At 37.7% G+C, this 22,360-nt stretch overlaps 1 protein-coding gene across 4 annotated transcripts in view; it reads left to right on the forward strand.

Annotated features, from left to right (window-relative positions):
- TOX (thymocyte selection associated high mobility group box) overlaps window positions 1–22,360 on the forward strand; it is a 291,760-nt gene that overhangs the window by 233,813 nt on the left and 35,587 nt on the right. For all 4 annotated transcript variants that reach the window (XM_023648557.2, XM_023648558.2, XM_070221517.1 and 1 more), the window contains one exon: window positions 12,981–13,262. In XM_023648557.2, coding sequence (XP_023504325.1) covers window positions 12,981–13,262 — 282 coding nt within the window. The remainder of the gene's footprint in view (window positions 1–12,980; window positions 13,263–22,360) is intronic.

Consider the following 22,360-nt stretch of genomic DNA (forward strand, 5'->3'; position numbering starts at 1 on the left):
GAAATGGCTACTGCTGGTGTGCCCATAAATGTTTTTTAGGACCCAATGTGAAAACCTAAGCTATGTTTGAATCCTTAGGCCCCTATTTGAGGACAGATAAAATGGTCTCTCTGCTGATGTAGCATCAAATGTTATTGTATGTTTTTGGCTTTTTCCAGTTGGAACAACTTGATGCTTCAGAATATATTCTGACATATAGTCTTGAAACTACAGACTAAGTCTCTAGCCATCCTAAGACTTAGAAGATAAAACACTGGACAATCAAATGCTGATTCCCAAACAGAAATCAAACTATCAGACTGCTCTTAATCACCTTTTAAAAAATATAGTTTGATTGTATATTGAATTTTTAAGGTTTAAAATCATCTTTTACTTTAGTAGAAGAGCCACATAATTATTTTATTGTTGTCCACCTTTATTTCACATTATCCTAGACAAATCATGACTTTTATGGAAATATAGTAGGTATAATGACTGTCCAACAATCAGATGGTGTGTCTGGTGTCAATAATATTGCCTCCAGAGTTAAATTCTACTTATTTCTATTTTTCAAATGTCTTTCTATGTTAAAAAGCATTCTTAGTTCTCAGTGATGTTCACCACAATTTCAATGCAATGCAGACTCCCGGTTGCAGCATCATTTGCACATTTCGGTCCCATCTGTCGGCCATTAGTCTCTTCTCGGAAGTCACACTCCTTCCTCTGCAGTTCTATAGTCGTGTATATTCAGTTACAGCAATTAATCCTCTCTACCTTGTATTATTGTTTGTCTCCCTCCACTGTGAACTCTTCACGCATAGGAACGATCTTACCTGTCTTTATTTTCCCTGGCACCTCTTGTAGTTCAAGGCACAGAATAAGTGTTCAGTAAAATATTTCTAACTGAATTTCCTACCCAAGGAATCGGTGCATTAAATTCAGTCTTTCTAGGTTCTAGCTGTGTCTTCCCCAGCAAGCTCTTCCAACCATCCTTTGTTAAAAGAACATCTGAAAACATCAGCTCACACATGGGGTCAGTAGCAGAGGTGTCATGGTTATGATATAGGATTTGAGGCCAGGCAGCCTGCAACAAATTCCAGCTGGTCCGCTTATTAAATAACTGAAGAATACCCTCTCTGGGCCTTTGGTCCCTCATGAGTGTGGTGGTCTCACCTGGTTATTGTGAGGATTAAATAGGGCACTGCGCTTGGTATACAAGGTGGGACCAATAAGCATTAGATATTGTTAAGAGAACTTAAGACCACAATTACCAAAAGCTGGCACTGAGCAGTTGAAATGACTGATCTGTGTTCAGTTACCTGCTGGTCAGGTATAGCCCAGCTCAAATTGGTTGTGCTAAGTGTAGTTTCCTGGAGAAATAGATTTAAAATGTGAAAGGTATATTTGCTACTTTTTATAATTGATACTCAGATGTATTTTATGCCATCATCACACGGGGTCATAATCATGCAGGATTATGATCTTTTTTAATTCTTTTTTTTTTTTTTTTTTTAACGATTTTATTTTTTCCTTTTTCTCCCCAAAGCCCCCCAGTACATAGTTGTGTATTCTTCGTTGTGGGTTCTTCTAGTTGTGACATGTGGGACGCTGCCTCAGCGTGGTCTGATGAGCAGTGCCATGTCCGCGCCCAGGATTCGAACCAACGAAACACTGGGCCGCCTGCAGCGGAGCGCGCGAACTTAACCACTCGGCCACGGGGCCAGCCCCTCTTTTTTAATTCTTTATACCATAATTATCTAATTTCCACATATATTCGGTAGATGTTAAACCTGTAAATGATAGATAATTCAAATTCTTGACATCAGTGCTTTAAAATTAGTCTCTGTTAAAACTTAATTGTTGGTTGAGTGGGTCTGTGTTAGTGGACGTTGAAAGATCAAAAAAAAACAAAGATGTTTGTCCAAATTAAAATTATAACATGTAGCTCATATATTCTGAATGAACATGTGTGCTTCTTATTAATAATTTTATTATCACCAAGTTACAGGATAGAGTTTTAATTATGACCTTTATATCAGTAAAAGCCATGTATTCGGGATTAAAAACCTATTGCTTTAACTAGTCTAGTTAAAGACTATGGCTTGATACATTCTGGGCTCCAACTTTTATAAAAACCAGAGAACACTTCTAATAACACTTTTCTAATTTCATGGTTCAATGCACAGTCAGTAAAGATTTAAATAATTCAGAAAGAAAGCCTATTCTCTTTCTTTATTAGAAGTTTGAGTCAGGCAAATTCTTTGACATTTAATAGGTTTTTAACCCTTTTAATAACTTTTTATAATGAAATTTATTGGCAATTGTTTTAAAGAAAGGGTTATTATATTAATATGAATAGGAGTCAGTAGTTTTTATGATTAGTTTTGAGACCTTGACCTTATGTGACTCAAAGTGTATAAAAGCATAAATGAGTGAGTAATGTTAATATTAACTAAATTAGGTATACTCAGAAATATAGAGACTGTGTATAACTACATTCATCCAATTATCTAACATGCTGTAAAATTTTGGCACACAAATATTTGAATTTTTTAATTGTTTTAAAGGAGCTTAAGGTCACTTACAGAGTCAGACACTTTAAAGGAACCGAAAGACATTGTAATTTTCCTAGACTGATTTTACCAAATTATTAATACTATACTCAATAGGAAAGGATTTCTGGCCTTTTCCTATCTTATTCCTTCATGCTATTTTAATGTTTTATAATATATTATTAAAAGGATTATTGGAAGATTTCCATAAGAAAATACTAATTTAAAATGGTACTTTTCTCCAAGTCCCCAATAATTTGGGAGCATACCAATATTCTGTGTAGGGAAGTTATCTGGCCCAAGCAGAATATAAGGTTTTAATTTTACTTCTTGAGATGTACTTTTAAGTGAATGTCATGTGTATCTAATGATTTAAGAGCTTCTAAATGAACTCAAGTATCACTTTTCTGAACTGATGTTAAGAAGTCAATATTCCACTTGACATCTCCATTTTTACTAGCATCCCATTAACATTCCAGTGGAAAGTATGAAATTCAGTTAAATTTTCACGTTTAAATATAGTATAAAGAGCCCTTTCAGCTGACTTGTGACACTATAAATATACAGAGCTAGTTCTGGTAGGCAAGCCACGACTCCCGTAGGGCATATCTCGTAGCATTTCCCCATTTTCTTATCATCAATTCTTCCAATCCATTCTTTTTGTTTCAATGCACACAATCTTTTGAAAGTGTTCTGAAAATAAGGCATGTTATTCGGTCCCTTCTCTGGGCACATCAAAACAGAGATGTGAACAGACATCAGCATGTTGGAATACACTTAATATGAGCTGATAGCCCCGTGAACAAAGCCCTGCTTACACTTTGTAGTGCAGATGCAAAAGGCATGACTTATACAAATAAAGGGCTTCATTGACTGTAATCACAGGTAACCCAGAGCTGACTCACAGACTCCTTACCAGAGATGTACAGTTTTGTAGGAAATGCTAATTCAGCTGTTTTGAGAACCAGAGGGTAGACCAGATGGTCCCTCAAACCTTTTTAGATAAGACAGAGCTTTTAGTTATGAGTCCTCGTGTCTTGCCATTAATTGGAATTATGAGAGATGCTCCTCGTCAGTTAAGAGTCGATCTTGCCTGTTGTACACTTGCATGTTTTCTTTATTCGAGCTGGGCAGAGGCGCCCTTTCAAGGGCACGAGGAAACTCAGTGTCAAGCTTGGTAATACTGATGTTGATAGTTAATAACACCAGGAGACAAATGGTATCAGCATGAAGCAATCAGAGAAGTGGGGGGGGGGCCTCAATTTGAGTAAAAAAACATCCTTCCTACTGTGTGGTTAAAAGACGTCACTATACCCCATAACCTTCTGGCCATCAGCGTGATCCAAAGGAGGGATTATCTGTACAGAGTTTATGGGAGAGAACCGTATACTCTGAACTGGAATACCTTTTTATGCATCAAACTTTTTTGAACTTTGTATCCACCAGTTACCCTATTAGCCTTGATCAAGGACCTATTAAAATCCGGGTTATGAGTTCAATCCTTATCTGGGCTATTTACTTTTGTCACAGTGAAACCTGCGCTCTGTGATGTAAGCTGCCCAGCTCATCCCAGGGAGGGTCTGCACAGATACAAGCTTTTGGCTACCAGAATGCTTGGTCACAATTATGTCGGTGGCTCCCCGAGAACTCGAGCCAGTCAGGGAAAGTGACTCAGGGATGATAACAAAAGATGAACATCCTCATCTTCCAGAAAAGGTCGTGTATGTGAGCAAGAACCACACAAATAAGTTTACATTTGACAAAACATCGTCATAGTCTTTATCCTAGTTAATCCTCGCAATGGCACTTTACAGCAAGCATTTAAGATCAGCACATTTTTCTCATATTTGTCTCTTTAAAACTTATCATTATCAAACAAACTACATCAAATACTTACTCATCGTATCGTCTGTTTCACATCAGGGCAGGGATTTCTGTGTGCTTGCTCACTGTCGTTTCCATGGTACCTAGACCAGCGCCTGGCACAGAGTAGGACTCAATAAAAATATTTATTGTTGGAAAACTGTTATCCCTATTTTACAGAGGTGGAAAATGAGGGTCAAATAATTTAAAAAGAAGACAACTCATTTGAATCAGAGCCACCTTGAGGATGTCATGAGCACGGTTCCCTCCACTATAGCACACTCCCTTTCATCTAGAGAAAGGAAGAAACAAGTCAAATAAAATTACTTTTTTGACTTTTTATAAAAATGAATCCAGATGCATACACTAGGGCAGCTAAGATGCTTCCTTCTGGATCTAAGGGTTGTGACAGAAATAGAAGTCGAGTTCCATCAAGAAGGGCAGGACATGGCAAGGACACTGAGGACATTGAGAGGCTGGGGTTCCTCCCTCCTTCTGAGGCTTTCTGCTCTTCAGCATCTGATCTTTGGTTCACCCCGGGAGAGTATACAGAAATTTAATTAATGAAATTAAAAATTGGTGAAATTATCTTTAGCCAGTGTGATTTTTAGCCATGACTTTTAAAATTTTCAACAATATTTTCCTCTAACACATCAAATCTCTTTAGTAATAAGGGTCCCCTTCATGAGAGAGGCCACGTTTGAGGGAGGAGGATGGTCAGGCATTATGGGGGTGCATGTGGGCATGAACGTTGGTTTTTACGGGTGACTTTGATCTTCTCCAAGGACGGTAGTTCTAGAGACTGCTGTCTGTCCATTTGGCTAATGTCTAACGAATTGTGCTCCAGAGTTCCTGCGTTGTGATAATTAGTTTTATAATGACTATCCTAACTAAACTACAAATATTCCATTTTAGTGTATTGTAAAGAAATCTGAACCTTATTTGTTCATATTGTCTTTTGGAAGGAAAATAGATTCCAAATGTTGAATTCAAAAACAATTTTGTGTTTGGAACTTTAGAGTTGAAATCAAGTTATTCTCACCAAATTCTGAGGATAAAAATACGTTTTCATGAAAATCTTCACCCTTTCTTTTGAAACCCATTTTACCTAATCTTTAAAAGTATAACATTGTGCTATGCAAATGCATTTTCCAGGTTTCCCGTCTTTTAACATTAATTATCAGTATTCAAAATCAGATATCTAATAGCAAAAATGTTAAAGTTTATTTGAAGTACACATTTTTAAATAATAAATAGATCACACAAGGAGATCACATAGAAACAATTTATTTAATTTGTTTGGACAGCAAATAATTTAGCTCTCTCTTGAAAACGCATTTAGGAAAATAATAAATAAAATTTGATTATTAAATTTGCCCACGCATTTGTTCTGGTGTATACATTTACATATTAATTGAATCCCTGGCAAAAATATGTAATCAAATTGGGGACTTAAGTAATATCAACATTTACATTCTTCTCATAGCCTCGTGGAGTGTGCTATTCCTAAGAAAAATGGAACTGCTTAGCCGTCCTGGCCTGATTAATCATGCAAGGCTGGATGGACTTCCAAGAGCCAGGCTCAGAAGTTTTTGTCTAGATGCTAAGGATGGTAAGTGTTTGATAGTGTGGATAAAAGGGACTGAGAGTAAGCACTTGTCACAGCCTCAGCCAGCAGGGTCTCCTCATAGCCCTGGGGAAAGCACTCAACAGCAAAGGGTGTCAAATGCTGACAGACAGGGGTAAATGGAAGGGCTTCAGAGATTCCTCACGTTCTCTTGTTCCTGCTGGAACTGGCAGACTTCCAGGCCTCGCCTGCAAAGACCACAGAAAGCAGCAGCTGGTGAGCCACATTAGCGAAGAAGGCCTCGGGGCTCCCAGTGTTCCAGGCTCTGTTCACCAACTGCTGTTCACTCAAACAGCTGGATCAGAGCGCAGAGAGCCAAGACGTCGTTAGGGTTTTATGTGTACAACTGTTTTGATATGGATTGTCTGCTAGAGGCAGAGATAATGATAGCTTTCAAGGCTAGCATGTTGGACTGGGAAGGATCGGATTTTGAAAGAGGAACACAGACTCTGGAAGGATTGTGAAACACAAACAGCTTTTAACACTGAAACACAGCTCTTCATTTGTCCTGGTGCCATTCGAGTGCTCAGTTTTAACACCATTTAGTCACTAATACAACTAATGTTGTTCTAAGGATTTTTCTTTTAAGGGGATATTACAGTTATGCCAAAATGTTACTCATTTTTTAAAATAATAATTTGAGATGACCGACCTGGATTTTTTTTTCTTTTCCTTTTCAAAGAAGATCCAAGGAAAATAAAGTGCAAACACGTGCTGAAATATGTGTGGAATAGCGTGCCTGAGGTTTGCTACTTGAGTGCTGTCCTCAATCTGAAGGGCACACACTATAGGCAATTGGGCAAAGGGAGTGAGGAGCGTGGTATTGGCGTCAAGGCATGGATTACAAGGCAGGTCACAAGGGAGAATATATGGCACCTGCTTTGTTTCTTAATTGACCTTACCTGAGCTTTTGCTTTCCATTAATTGGAAAAAGGTTTTGAAGGAACTCAGTTGAAATCTTCTCTTCATCATTGTAATCCTCCTCCATGATTTTAATTGACAGTTTTGGGCTCCCATAATTAGAACAATATTAGTCCTCAATGGCAATCTGCAACATTTAAGGAAATTGTTCTGATTTTCAAAAAAGTGAAATCAAGCACCCATTTTCAATGGATTGAGTTTGAATCATTCAAAGCTAAAATGCCAACAACATGCAGGACTTTAAGCCAAGAAAAAATGAAGTTCACTCAGCTTAAAGTGAACAAAGTGAGACTACACACCTTAGAAAGTACCTTTGAGGGGCTGGCCCCGTGGCCAAGTGGTTAAGTTCGTGTACTCTGCTTCAGTGGCCCAGGGTTTCACCGGTTCAGATACTGGGCACAGACATGGCACCGTTCATCTGGCCATGCCAAGGTGGCGTCCCACATAGCATGACCAGAAGGATCTACAACTAGAATTACAACTATGTGTTGGGGGCTTTAGGGAGAAGAAGAAGAAGGGAAAAAAGATTGGCAACAGATGTTAGCTCAGGTGCCAACCTTTAAGAAAAAAAAGTACCTTTGAGACATTTGAGTCCTGAGAATTTGGCAAATGTAATTCCCAAAAGATCACGGATTTGTAATACTATTTATGTGAAGCCAGCATCATCAGTCCTAATGTACTAAATGCCTCTCAGTATAATTCAGGAAATATGTATTTAGTAGCTACTACGTGCCAAGATCTGTGCTAGATACTAGGGTTACAGTGGTAAACAAAATCGATTATATCCCTGCTTTTTTGAATTTATAATCTATTAAGGTGTGTCTGTTAAGATAAAGTTCAGCTGCATATAACAGGAAACTCAAAGTGACAGCGACCCTAAAAAAGATAGACATGTGGACGTTCCTTCCTTTTCACATTAAAGACTCTCACAGTAAGTAGATTGTCCAGGGTCTGGTGGCTCCATGGTAAGGACATGACAAGGAACTGAAGGAAGGACACTTCAGCTCCTTCTTTCTTGTGCCTCCAACATCTTAAGGGTGCTGCCTCTTGCTCCAAGACATTTTCCTTAGCTCTAATCATCACACACACATTTTCGCCAGCAGAAAAGAGCAAAGGAGGGTGAGCCCTTCCCTTTAAGGAGATTTCCTAGGAGTACCACACAGCACTTTCGTTTACATTCCACTAGCCAAAACATGGTCACTTGGCCATACATAGCTGCAAAGGAAGCAAGAAAATGGCCTCTGTTAGGTAGCTTCTTGGCTGGACAGTTAAATATGAGAGGCCTGTCCCCCAGGACAAAAGTGTAATGAGTCTCCAAGGGTGCAGGTTGAGGATTCTGCCACAAGGGGAAATAGACATTATTCAAATTTTCTTTTCACCTTGTGACTATTGTTAGATGTCATAGGAAAAAAGAAAACTCCTCAAACTGGTTAAAGTCAGTTAATATTTGTAATATTCATTTCTTCACTTATATACTGACTCAGCCAATATTTTTTGAATGCTTGGAATACCTAGTTTAGCTAAAAGAGATCTCAGGAGGGATTGAAAAATGCATTAGTCATTTACTAATCAAGATTACTGTCTAGAAGAGAAGTACACATTAGACTAAGGAATTTAAAATTGTTGTCCCATAAAGAAAGTACAAAGTGCTTTGGCAGTTCCGAATAAGAAGGTTCTGGAAGCTTAACAGATGAGCTGACTTTTGAACTTGACCCTAATGTATTTAGAATTTGGATATGTGAATATGGAAATGACATCCTGGAATTGTAAGGAGAATACAAGTATGTAAAATAAGCATATTTCATTTCTACATTAATCTTTGTTGGTAGAGAGATCTGAGATCATTTAACTGCTTCCATTCTCGATAAACTTGTGCAAAACAGCCGTTCCTCCAGGGCTGCCTCAAAGGGAATTACAAGGCTCACTAGGTAAAAGTCCTGTGCAAACGACAAATCACTGAGCAAAGAATGGTTGTTTTAACTGTTCTTTAAAATTTCAGACAGCAAATGCTCAGAAAATGAACACTGAAAGAGCAGCATAAACAAAGACACATGTTGGAGGGAGAGAGACGTAGGTAACGACCAGCAATTATCCGGGTTTGCCTGAACAATGAAGTGTGTGAAGGACAGTTATGGGGAATAAGGTTTATGTGGAACTCTTAATGGCATGCTGAAGAGCTCGGGTTTAATTTGGTGGGCAGATATCATCGGGAAGTTTTTGAGTCTGTGGCTCATGAAGATTAATTTTGCAGTTCTCTTCAGGGTGGATGTGAAAAGATTCTTTTTTGCTGTTGCAAGTGAAGAGGTAATGAAGGCTTGAAATACAGGAGTGGATGTGGGAATGAAAGGAGGGGAGGTGGAAAGGGTATGTGGAGCAGACTCAGTGGAACTCACGGCAGTTTGATAGAAAAGGAAATAATCAAAAATTACCAGAACATTTTGAGTAGAGGTGACAGGGTGAATGAACATGTCATCAACAGAAATGGGACACATAGGACAAAATAGGTTTCAGAAAGAGAACTTTCTTCATGTTTCTAGCAGAGGTGATGCCCGGGTGGTGAGTCTGGCAAGCAGCTGCTGACTTAGATCTGGGGTTTGGGTCAAAACTGTACATTTTAACTTAGAACATTCCCGATTAACAAAACTGTGATAAATCTTAGCAGGGTGGAAGAAATGTGACTCAGAAACAGAATGTTAGGGAACCACTTAGGAATGGGAAATTGTAGGAAAAAGAGAAGTCATGAAGGAGTAGAGAAGAATCAGAGAAAACACCAGTTGTTGTTAAGCATGACTTAGGTGAATTATTCAGACTAGGTTAAAAATACTGAGATTAACAGGAAATAGTATTTTGCAAGTTGAGGTTTTGTGTTCGACATTAAGACCTGTAGTCAATCAATATCCTTCTAGAAGGAAACCAGCAATCAAAACATTTGCTCACTTTCATGAGCTAAGTAATTATTCCTATTTTTCAGTAATCAGACTCCATCCAGTTTAATTTTCCCCATATTACACACAAGGCAGCGATTAATACTGAATTGCCTCCTATGAAAGCAAGGTAAAATGAAAATACTCCTCCTGATTCAGAAATGTCACCATGGGTGTTAAGATCTGACGATTTCTAAGTGCACTGAGGGCTAAAGATATGAGTATGCTCTCTAATTTGTGCTTGCCACCCTCCGCACAGGGAAAATTGTTCTCTGATTCGGTGTTAAAGCTGCTGTCTGCCTGGCCTAACACCATTGGTGACACAATATTTTGAACTAATAATGAGCATGTTGAAAGAGAGGTACCCTGTTGAGTACTTCATTATCCCTACCGAAATTGATTCTTCACTCCTCTTTAGCCATGCCTCCCTCCTTCTACTAAAGGTGCAAAGGTGGGAATACAAATTTTAGCACTCAGAGATCTATCCCCAACACTAATTAACATGGGAAAACAATCAAAAAGATTACAAAATGGTGGGAGAGAGGAGCTATAAAGTGACATAGCTTTAGGCCTTTGAAGACCCTTGGGTGTAGTCATAAATCTAGAAACTCTGTATATAAGTGAATTTAAAAATCATCATCTGCAATATCATGTTAAAACTGTAATATTTCTAAAAGAATAACAAGGGAAGTGGGCCCCAAACAGATAGGTTACAAACTGTTCGTGCTTTGCAACTTGGGATTTACGTGAAGGAGAAATAAAGATATCAATAGATAAATACTTTTGGAAAGATAGTTTATTCAAGTATGATTTTGCTAGTAAACATTTCTAACTTACAGAGCTATAACAGTGTGTCTTCCTATAAACATACGTGTTTGAACATGTGCGTGAGCGCTTTCTTTGGTGCAGGGTTGGGAGAGAGGGCTGCCCTGTGTAGGACAGTGCCCATTATGGGCATTCATATCTCTTTGCCCACAGTGAGAGAGCTTTTCCAAATGATAAGTCTAAGAACAAACACAGTAGGACTTCAGGACGTTACAGCAGAAGACTGAAAAGAGACATAGTATTTACTGCATCTTCTGTGTATTTTCAAACGTTGGTTCTGGTTTTTATGTCAATGCACAACTTTAAGGATATCTGTGAAGGCTAATATTATTTCAGAAGGAAGATCAGATTATAGAAGTTATGTGAACACCTAAGAAGGAACAAAAACTATTTTAGTAAATGTGAGTGGAGGCAACATGAACGGACTAGATAAAAACAATTGATTTGGGTAGACGACGTTTGACAAGGTGTTTTCGATTATCTTTAATTAACTATAACTCTCTCTACAAGATATATAACATATTGAATCAGCTGCTTAATACAATAGGAAGTATACAAGACAGGAGCTGAGAGATGCAGATTTTAACTCCAACTCTGTGGTTTGGGAAAGTCATTTAACCTCTCTGGGCTTTATTCGTTCATTTATTCATTTATATTGATTTATATATTTATTCAACAAATTTGTACTGTAGCCCGCCCCTGAGTTACCTCTTCTGTAGACTAACAAAGTGTCACTAAGGGCCTTTGCAGCTCTAACATGTTTCATTGAATAGTAGGAACTCCTTAATGAGGAATTTCATTAAAAGGAGAAGTACGAGCTACTTTTGAAGGATTGGAGGAATGCAGGTTAAATTATGGGAAGAAAACGTTGATTCAGACCAGGAAAGCAGCAGGTAGAAAACCGTGGGGCCAGCCTAAGCCTTCACCAAGAAGAGCCAGAGTCTAGGATACATAGAACTGAGCCTGAAGATGAAGCTGCAGCAGGAGGCCGGGAGGTCTGCAGGGGTGATATTGACTAATAAGAGCCCTCCTGGTGGAGACGGTCAACCTAATACAGAGAACACAGGCAGACCCCCCCTTCAGTTTCAACTGGATCTGACCAGGTTGGTGAAATGGCTAGAGAGCATTGGTGGAAAATGATTTTATTACTGAAAGAAAAAAAAAAAAAAACCTATGACTTAATTGACCTTCACAGTTATTTCCATGTTATGATAACATTTGCCGACAGGTAATTACTAGGTATTCTGACATCATGTGGGATTTTTTTTGAATGAAACAGAGAAAGACAACATTATGAACTTTATTTTTCAGTTCCGAAATGTAACTAACCATATATCCCTTCACTGTGCTTCTTTTTTCCTTTTTTCCCTTTGTTCCGTCTTGTTTTATAAAGCCTCTACCTGCATGAATTCCTCAAACTGCTCAGAGTGAAAAAACTGAGCTGCTTCTATAAGCACCACAAAATATTCCCCATTATTTTAAGTTTGAAAGTGCCGGGGAAACATTAAGTGAAATCCACCATACTCCTCTTATACAACACATTTGACCTCTAGATACGTTAAGAGCTTCATCCTCCAATGCTTTTAATTCTAATCCTTGCAGAGACGAAATTCATTGCTTGAATTACAAGAGTGAGTCTCATTAAGGCTAAAAAGCAGTGACCCAGATAGCATAATGGATTAATATGGTGACCTTGCAACTTTAGAGCTTTACTTTCAAATCTGACTGTGCAGACAAATCATTTCAGTAGTCAATTAATCAATTGGTTAACACTAGCCTGTAAGTGTTCTGAGTCTGGAAGTTAGTAGATCATTTTGGCCAATACTAGCCTATATAGAACTAAACTGAGAACCATGGTACACTTAACTCCCAAAACCTTTCTTAAATGATCAGAATAAGTGAAATAGGGTTCCATGAATTGCTGTGATAATAACTAGTAACTGCAAAATTTTGACACTCTAATAAGTATCAATGTTTTGAAACTTACACCATATAAATCTACTAATGATATATGTTTGCATTTCATTAGTATGGAAGAACTATAAATATAATTAATCAGGTCTTGAGTAGTGAAATGTGATGCTGACTGAATTCTCAAATTCTGTTCTTTTGGTAACAGCACCTTTAGGGTGACAGATACTATTAGGATTATTCTACTCTGGGCAGGCAGTGTAGGGTGGAAATGTGTGTAATTCAGCAGGACATCCTACAGAATTTTGTAAAAATTTTTCCTGAAACATGTTTGTGAAAATTATTCTTTTCCATTTTCCTTTTTTTTTTTTCCTATAGATGCAAGATATACGGAACCCAGAAGGAGCTCAGTATAGCTCCCATCCTCAGATGGCAGCCATGCGACCAAGGGGTCAGCCTGCAGACATCAGGCAGCAGCCGGGAATGCTGCAGCATGGCCAGCTGACCACCATCAACCAGTCACAGCTAAGTGCTCAACTTGGATTGAATATGGGGGGAAGCAGTGTCCCCCACAACTCACCATCTCCACCCGGAAGCAAGTCTGCAACCCCTTCACCATCCAGTTCAGTGCATGAAGATGAAGGCGATGATACCTCTAAGGTATGAATAGTTACTTTTAGGGCCAATAGGAAATGCATGTTGCCTAAAAAAAGTCTTCTTCAGCACCTTCCTTGACCTCTGGCGAGTGCAAGTTTGTACCATCCAAATGAGAAACTGTGGTGGGGGACATACTTTTTAACAAAGTATGAGGTTACAAATTGAATGCATTAAACCACTTGCTTGTCCTATTACACTTTTAAGTCTCTAATAAATCCTTTAAATACAGATGTATTAAGCATAAAAGTAGGTTGCATCCACAAAATATAGGGTCTGCATAGTAAGTAAGGGAGAATAATTCTTCTAGAACTCAACATCCAAAATCAAGCTTAATTCACTGGTTGTTCAAAGCAATAATTTCAGTTTCACCATTTTCTTTTAAGAAGGCAACATCCCAGGGATACGATGACGGCTATGTGTGCATGTAGGTAATGGTTCGATGAAACCTTTGAGATCATCTGACCAACCATTTCACATTGACGATGAGGAAAGCAAGGGCCCAGGGGTACTAGCTGACTCCCTTCCGGAAGCGGAAGCCTGGGTGTTTCATTGCTTTCCTTTTATTAGCCCCATGCCAATATGGCTGCCTGTCTGTCTGTCTGTGTCACCAGTAGTGCTGTCGTTTTAAGTTATCTATACGGCAAGGTGGGTCTTGACTGTCCTTAGATTGGAAAATTAGCTGCAGACGTTGTTAGTTCTTTAAAGTATTCAAGGCTTTTTTAGATGACAGCACCAAAGCCAAGTGCGCTCTCACTTGAAAACACCAAAATAATCTTTTTTTGCCTCGTTTACCAGTCAAGCATCTTCCAAATTTGTCCTGGTGAGAAGGACTCTTGTGCCCAGTTATTGGGAAAATACTCGTGTGAGTTACTGAGTACGTGATACTTAATATATATAATATAAAGTTACATGAGTACTTTATATTCCTCTTCCTTTCTTCTAATTCTTACTAATGAATTGCACTTGTGTCAACCCTTTGTTTTCTTTTCACTTTTGCCGGAATTTTGTTTTTGAGAAATTAAACCGTCAACATGCTCCCAACAATAACACAGTGAGATTCTGATCTATATGGTTAACTTTCCAATAGCTACACTAATTTTTTAAACATCCAGGTGATCGTGACTCATAGATCTATTTGGCCTGATGACAAAAACAAGGCTGTTGTATTGACTCTATTTTTATTATTTTCAGTATTCTTTTTTTTTAAAAGATTTTATTTTTTCCTTTTTCTCCCCAAACCTCCCCCCCCGCCCCCGTGCATAGTTGTATATTCTTTGTTGTGGGTCCTTCTAGTTGTGGCATGTGGGACGCCAAGATTCGAACCAACGAAACACTGGGCCGCCTGCAGCGTAGCGCGCGAACTTAACCACTCGGCCACGGAGCCAGCCCCAATTTTCAGTATTCTTGATGCTCTGGCATTTGGAGTCTTAATCCTGAAAAGACTACCCCTCCAGGGCAATCTAATTCCTAAAGATAGCAAGTGACTCCCCTCTGAGCACATCTTTAATACACAAACCAGCCAATCCAGAGCCCACGTCCCCAGCCATCTCCCTTATCAAACTCACACACCAAGCCAATATTCCCCTTGCCCAAAATCACTCCAGGACCAGGTAACAGATAACTAGGAAGCCTCCCTATAGCCTGGAGCCCACTGAAATTATTCAAACTCTCCAATCCTAAGCTTACTCAGCATATCTTCCCTGCCTCACCCATTCGTTCCCATGAAAACCGATGAAGGCTCTGGGCCACGCTCTGCCCTCTCCCCCTCTCTGCCTCCTGACCGACCCCACATGGCATGCCACGCCTCTTGTTTCTGTGAGTATAAACTTCCTTCTTCATGACAATCACTTCCATGTCTGCTGTCTTACCATCCCTGATTAAAACTAATTCTGGGTACGGTTTAGAACAGCTGCATAACTAAACATCATCGCCCATGCTGATCCCCGCCGCCCTCACAGGCTCTCCCTGTTGTCAGTGAGCCAGTTTCTCATGAGATAAGGCAAAGAGGCAGGAGGAATCTAGTTGATATTACATAAATAATTTATTGGGCTGGTGAAAGCCCAACCTTTAGCTGACCATTTAGAGGGCAAAGTAATTTTTTTTTTTAGAAAATGTATGTTATTTTAATGGTATCAAACAGCCAATGAGTTCCTCGACCTAAATGTGAACACCAAGAATTTGTTTGTGGCCTGTGATTTAGATATTGGATTATGCATGGATAATTCAAGCTGATTTCCTAAACACAGATGATATGTACTATCTTGCAAGGGAAAAAATTAATGTTCTGCTTATAGTAAAGATCAATTTGAGCATCCATATTATATCTTTATCACTGTTCATTGCTGACATTTCAGGAAATTTGTGCAAAATTAGTAGCATCTTCTGACCGTAAATTTTATGCAGGATTATTCTTACTTACAATAACATTCTCCATACTCTTCAACTTATGTGAGTGGAAGACTGAGTAGAAACCAGAAATTCATAGAATTAACATTCACAGATTCTGCCATTTCCTATTGACCCATAGGTCCATTTCTTATCATTTTGCTGAGACGTGAATTTGTATATTATAAGCTTTTAGGCTGGTGTGAAACTTTCCCAGTGGGTATCTTATCCAATCAATCAATATCCACATCTCAAAATAATTTATAACTCATTATTAGTGATTGTCTAAGCATCATATCGTAGAACTTATATTCTGTAGAGGTTTATTCTTTACTTAGCTCTGTGTGAAGGCTTAGAAATGGATTTCTCAAGAATGTCTTCATTAAAATGGCTTCTTGTTTATACAAATATTCTCAAGTTCATGTTTAGTTTAAGTGCATTTTCCATCGCGAGAAAATCCCCCTCCCATTCCATCTCTACACACTATTCTTCACCTTCTCTCCAGTTCAAAATCCTCCTACCCATCTATTCAACTTATATTTATTAAATGACTAAAAAATCCTCTGATGACAGTGTTCAGGCGTTATTCATCACTGAGAAACTGGAATTTTTCCTTTATATGAGAGCAGGATTTATGTGGAAAATGCTGTACTGCAACAGCTCCAGTTAAATACGAAATAGCGTTAAGGCAAAAAGATCATTTAAATCATTTCTAAAAAGAGAACTGAAAAAGAATATTTAGTCTCACACCAGAAAAAGAAGCTTTTAAAGCTTCCCTCTCAACATTTTGTGCTCTCTTAAGCAATTACGTATTAATTCCAGTTTATCTAATTGAACAATTAAATGGAATGTTTGTTTTGACAGACAGAAATATTGTAAAGACATCAGTGAAGTAAATTATCACCTTATAAACACTACCCACGGTTCTGATTCCTATGGAGCTGTGTTGACAGCCTAAAGTCATAAACTAGACATACAGTAAAACATCAAAGAAATATAAACTTGGGTAGCTTGTGGTTCTAAGCCTGTAATCCCACACTTGTAATACAACAGACACTCTAAGACACTCGAAGTATCTGGCATCACAAGTGTTATTTTTAGCACAATTTTCCCTTTAAGGAAATTATGGGCTAGGAATCACAGTATATATTTTTCCATCCTTTACTTTCAACTTTTCTGCTTAAAGTATCCTTAAGTTCTACAAGTATCTTTTGTAAATGGCATATAGTTAGATAATCTTTTACTTTTAAGTGAAACGGTCTTCATTCATATTAATATAAGTAATATTTGAGTTTATTTCTCCATTGAAGTATGTTGCTATCTATTTGTCCCACATACAGTCTATGTTTTTTTTTCTCTCTCTTACCTTCTTTAAGATGGCTCTTATTTTTTCTCATTCCATAATTTCCCATTTTAAGAATGGTAATTTTATACTCTTTCTGTTCACTTAGTAGCTACCCCTGACACACTAATGCACAAAAGTCTAACATTGATCGATATCTTACCATCCTTAGATTACTTTAACTCCAAACACCCTCCTCCCAATTTATACCAGAGGGCTTATTGCTGTTGTTTATTTTAATTACAATTTGATCAAATTCTGTAATTTAATAAACTCTGTGAAACACTATTTTTACAGTCTTTTTTTCTTTAGACTTATTCACATATTTAATATTTTTCTCATCTGACATCATTTCCCTATCCTTTAAAATTATTTTTCATGAGGATCTGTTGGGAACATAATTACCTTAAAAAGTACTTTTATGAGGCATAGAAGTGTAGATTGACAGTGATTATCATTTTAAAGATATTATATTACTCTATTGAATCCTGACTTTCATTATTGCTTTTGAGAATTCTTCTGCCTCACTGTCTTTCCCTTGAAAGTAATCTGCCTTTATTTCTGACTGAGGTTAAGATCTTCTCTTGCCTTTGGTGTCCTGCGGCTTCACTGTGAGGTGTGTGGGTTTCTTTAAATTTGTCCTGAATTTAAATATTTCTGTGTTTCATCAGTTCCAGGAAGTTTTCGGCCATTGTTGTTTTCCAGATATTTTCTCTACCCCATTCTTGTTCCCTTCTCATTCTGTAATTTTGATAAAATATATGCTAGACTTTATTCCATCCTCCATGACACTTTTCTTTCTTAATTTCAATTTCCTTGCCCTCTGTATTACATTCTGATTAATTTATTTATATCAGTTTCCCAGTTCATAATTCTCTTTTCAGCTACATCTAATCTAAAATTAAAGCTGATCAATTGAGGTTTTAATTTTTTATTATTTTATGTTTCTAGTTTTATTTGGTTCTTTCTCACATCTGTTTGGACTTTTTTTAGTTGCTTGATCCTTATCCATATATTTAATCTCTTTTTTTTTCCTTTAAGCATTTGCTAATTCCAACACACAAAGTCTTTTTGGGTCTGATTCTATTGTCTGTTGTTGCTGCTGGCTCTTGGTTTTAGCACCTTGTTTCATTTTTCTTTTGTTCTTTTGGAATGAGAGCTGATGTTTATTAGAACTTTATGAGAATTCTGTTAGACCTGAATGTGGATTTGAAAGTGGATTCTTCTAAAGATGATTTGTGTTTGCTTCTGCCAAGCATCTTAGACCATTACAATCTAGAACCACTCTTGGCTTGAAGCTTTTCTGCCCACTTGAGTAGTATGCATTCAGGGTATAAACTCTTACAAATGCTGGCTTCTGTTTGTGAATTTTCACAGAAGATATTTTCCCCCTCTCCACTGAGTATCATCCTTGCAGATGCTGGGAGGGCACGTAGAAGAGATATCATTTTATTCCACTCTTGCACTGAGAGTCTAATTCTTTTCTGTCCTGACATTAATAGGAATCTTCCTATTAAACATCCCACTTTTAGTCAGCCATGGGCTTTGTCTTCTATCTACTGTGCCTTTGACTCAGTTTCCCCAGGTTCAACAACTATCTTCAAGGTAAAAGCTGGCCTCAGTACTCTGCATACTGCTTTGGGTTCCTGCTTTCACTTACTTTTTGCTTTTAAGAGTTTCTCACTAATTTGCTAGTTATCAGTGCATGTGCTTTGCCATACTAGACAGAAAGAGAAGTTTTTTCTCAAGGCAAATAGGATAAGTCATTAGAGCAACAATTCAATAAACCTTTAGAAAAGCACTTTTTATTTACCACTGCTCTGAAGGCAAGAAGATTCCTGGAATAAAGTAAAAATGATAAGCAGCCTTCTATAAACATTAGGTGAAATCAAGCAGTGTTAGAACCAAATGCCAACTCACATTATCTAGCAACAGGATAGAATATTTAAAATTGGGACTTCAAAGTCTGGTATTTTCCACATTGAACTATATTTATTATGCAATTGTTAACACTTCACATGATATAATATGTATGATACTTTTAAGGAATTCTTTAGATCCTAGCAATTGAAAAATATATATTCCTCATTTATCACAGCTAAAGTATCCCATTGGTTAAGGCTGAGCCTAACAAACTAGTTCTGGGAAAAATAATAAAATTCAGTCAAACAGCCAGTTACTGCTTGATTCCAAATAATTGTTCCTAAAATCCATTCAAGTAATTAAATTGTACTAGGTTATAGTATTTTCAAGGTGTGTATGTTCCTAGATGATTCATACCCTGTGATCGAGCATACTTGATTAATTCGTGGAATAAAAATAAAGTGAGGCTGAACATAGGCACCAGGCATTGTATTCAGCTGGACCCTATCTCAACAGCTTGTGCATTGTTTGTAAGGCAGGAGAAACCCTCAATCCAAAATAGTAAGAAGGAAACATATGCCCTAGACAGGCAAATCTAGAAAAGACCAAGTGGCTCCAATAAAATTGGTAAATATAACTAATAGATGATTATTATCACAATCAACTCTTTTCCTGACTTTGAAGTGATTTTTCTGGACTGTGGCCCAAATTTCTTGTCTTACATAAGGCCACTGAGTGTCTTTGCTAAACTCATCCTAAAACAATACTCAGCTATGTTTGGCAGAATCAAAGATCCTTAAAAATGAATTGGCTTTACAAACTATGATACAAATCCAAAGCCCCACACTTGTGAATCATTTCAAAAGTATTGCATTTCACGTACGTTTTTCTATCCTTGATGTTTTGAGTCATGAAATGTACTGTTTTTATTAGTGATAATAATAAACCCGATTGTAAAATGAAAGAGGTATTATCAGCCTTGCTGATTTCACAGTAACTAGATGACTTACTTTCCATGCTTATTTGAATTTATTCTCATAGGGGATTTTAGATGGCAGGGTTTAGAAAGAAAAGAGAGAATGAGTTTAAGTAGCAAAATTTTTCACTTACAGAAACAGTCCTATCACAAAAAGTGCTATGATATGCCCTGTTTCTATGGTGAGGATTTTATAATATTTACTTTATAGGATAAGAGTTATAAGTGGAGTTCTGTGTTGTTTGTTCAGCTTATTATGCAGATGGTGCTTGATTAAAATCTATTTTAAACTACAGCGATTACTGCAAGATAGTGTGCATTAAACAGCTCTTCCAACTCCATTAAAGGCTCTGGGACCGCGGCAGTTTATTTTAAATATGCTTATAGACGTTTCTAACTTCTCCAGGGACATTTCAGTATCAGTGTTTCTCTTTCCTTGAGAGTCTCACCTCCTGTACTCTCTATTCTTAAGAAGTATTATCCTAAGCAACACCATTAACACATGCTTTTTTAAAGTGAAAGATTATTGTTTTCTTGTGATAAATAAGTTAAATACATCACTATAATTAAGCAATAAGACATGACAGGAGGTGGATTACCAGAAGCCTAAGGACACCTCTGGGGATTTTAGAAATAAATCTGTGTCTACAAGTGAGTTACATGAAGCACATGCATCTCTGTAAAGCTTATGTGAGAGTAATATTTATTTATGTATTTGTGTGTGTATTTATTTATTCATTAGTGCTTTAATTGAATGTGTAATAAGTCTGTGGGTGAGCAGGATTACAGTTAGGGCCTCAACCCAGCCATGCTTTTAGTTGTTAGGATTTTCATGCAACTTTATATGTGTCTCCGATTTCCTTTGCCTTGTAATTCAGAGCTTTTGCCCAGTGCTGTAGAATACAGGAGTAGAAATGGGGGATGATCCCCTGCATGTAAGATACCACACAGATGCTGGGAGGATGGAAAGACGAACGGGACCTGGTCCTTGCTTGTCGTCATGGAGAATTTCTATTTTTGCATTATATGGTTTCTTCTCTATTCTAAAGATTATGATGTCAGAAGGAAATTTAACTCTCCAGTCTTAGAACCCTAGTAACTTTAGAAACACTGTACTCTAGAACAATGCCCAGTACACAATGCAATACCGTCCAGCACAGTAGATACTTATCATGTATGACTGGGGACATTTAAACTTAACTAATTAAAATTAAACAAATAAAATACTCAGCTCCTCATTTGCAGTAGCCAAATGTGGTCTATAGCCCCATGTGGCTAGTGACTACTCTTTTGGACAGCACAGAGAACATTTCCATCTTTCCAGAAAATTCTATGAGACAGTGCTGCTCTAGACTTTAGAAGGCAGAGCCTCTTAGAAAATTAGGACATAAAATTATAAGCTTTCATCCATCTAAGTAAGAATTCGGGATCCAGACAATAGTCAAAATTAAGGTCCAGGGACATATTACAAATCCATTTAGCTGATTTTTGCACCACAATCATATTCCCCATCATTGTGTTCATTCCAAATAGTTGGTGGTCAAAAGAGCTAGGTATCTTTCAAAGTGCAGTCTGTTACTGGCAAGTAAGTGGATCCAAATTATAGCAACAGTTCTCTTCAGGGAAGCTTTGCAAATGAGCAATGGCCATGTGTTTTTCAAATATGTGATGAAACTACCTCCAGAAAGCAGGCCCTACAAATTCCCAGTTCTTTATACAGAATCTACAATAGCGGCTCATTTCTGTATCCTCCTCAAAACAGGAAAAATTCAGAATAAAAAATAAGACTCCCACAGATAAGGAGGTAATGCCCACTGTTCCTGTAGCAGACAGCCTTACACTTCGCATAGCACTGCCCATGTGCTCGGATATGTTAGATGTCAAACTGCAACAGGGAATTTTCACTCCATTATATTGCATCCCAAAAGCCAAGATATTGTGCACACCCATTAAGTCTTTATACAAGTGACGCTGAGCAATATCATACATGATTCCCTTCAAATCATGTTATTTTTAAAAAGTAGAGATCTTTCATACATAGTTTTTATTTTTTATTTTTCCTCTTCTAACAGCCTTTGGTGAAAGTCAGGGCATTATCTTAAGTCATAGTTCGGTTCTATGAGGGCAATTCTGCAAGTGGTCAGAATATTGTGATCCAAGAATTTAGTTTTAGTGTCTTAGTTTAATTACTGAGAGAAAGGCAGGGACTCTTAAGAAATGAATATTTTATATATATCCTTTAGATTGGTCCTCTCAGAGGCCAGTTTTATTGCATGGTACATAATTCAAACCGAGGTCAACATGAGTATTTAAAAGGAAGGCCTGTCAGTCTGCTCTTGCTTTTAGGCGTGGCAAAGACAAAGTGGATGTAATGTTATGAGACTGGCTGGTAGTCTGTCATAATGGGAGACGACACCCCCCCTTCACAGCTTAGTGCCTCTCAGGTACTCGATCAGATGCACAGTCGAAGCCCCAGAGTTATGCTCCATTAACACAGAAATGATATCTTCTGAGCCTTGAAAATGGGAGGCAGAA

Source organism: Equus caballus, chromosome 9, assembly GCF_041296265.1.
Source record: "Equus caballus isolate H_3958 breed thoroughbred chromosome 9, TB-T2T, whole genome shotgun sequence".
In the NCBI taxonomy this organism is placed as follows: Eukaryota; Metazoa; Chordata; class Mammalia; order Perissodactyla; family Equidae; genus Equus; species Equus caballus.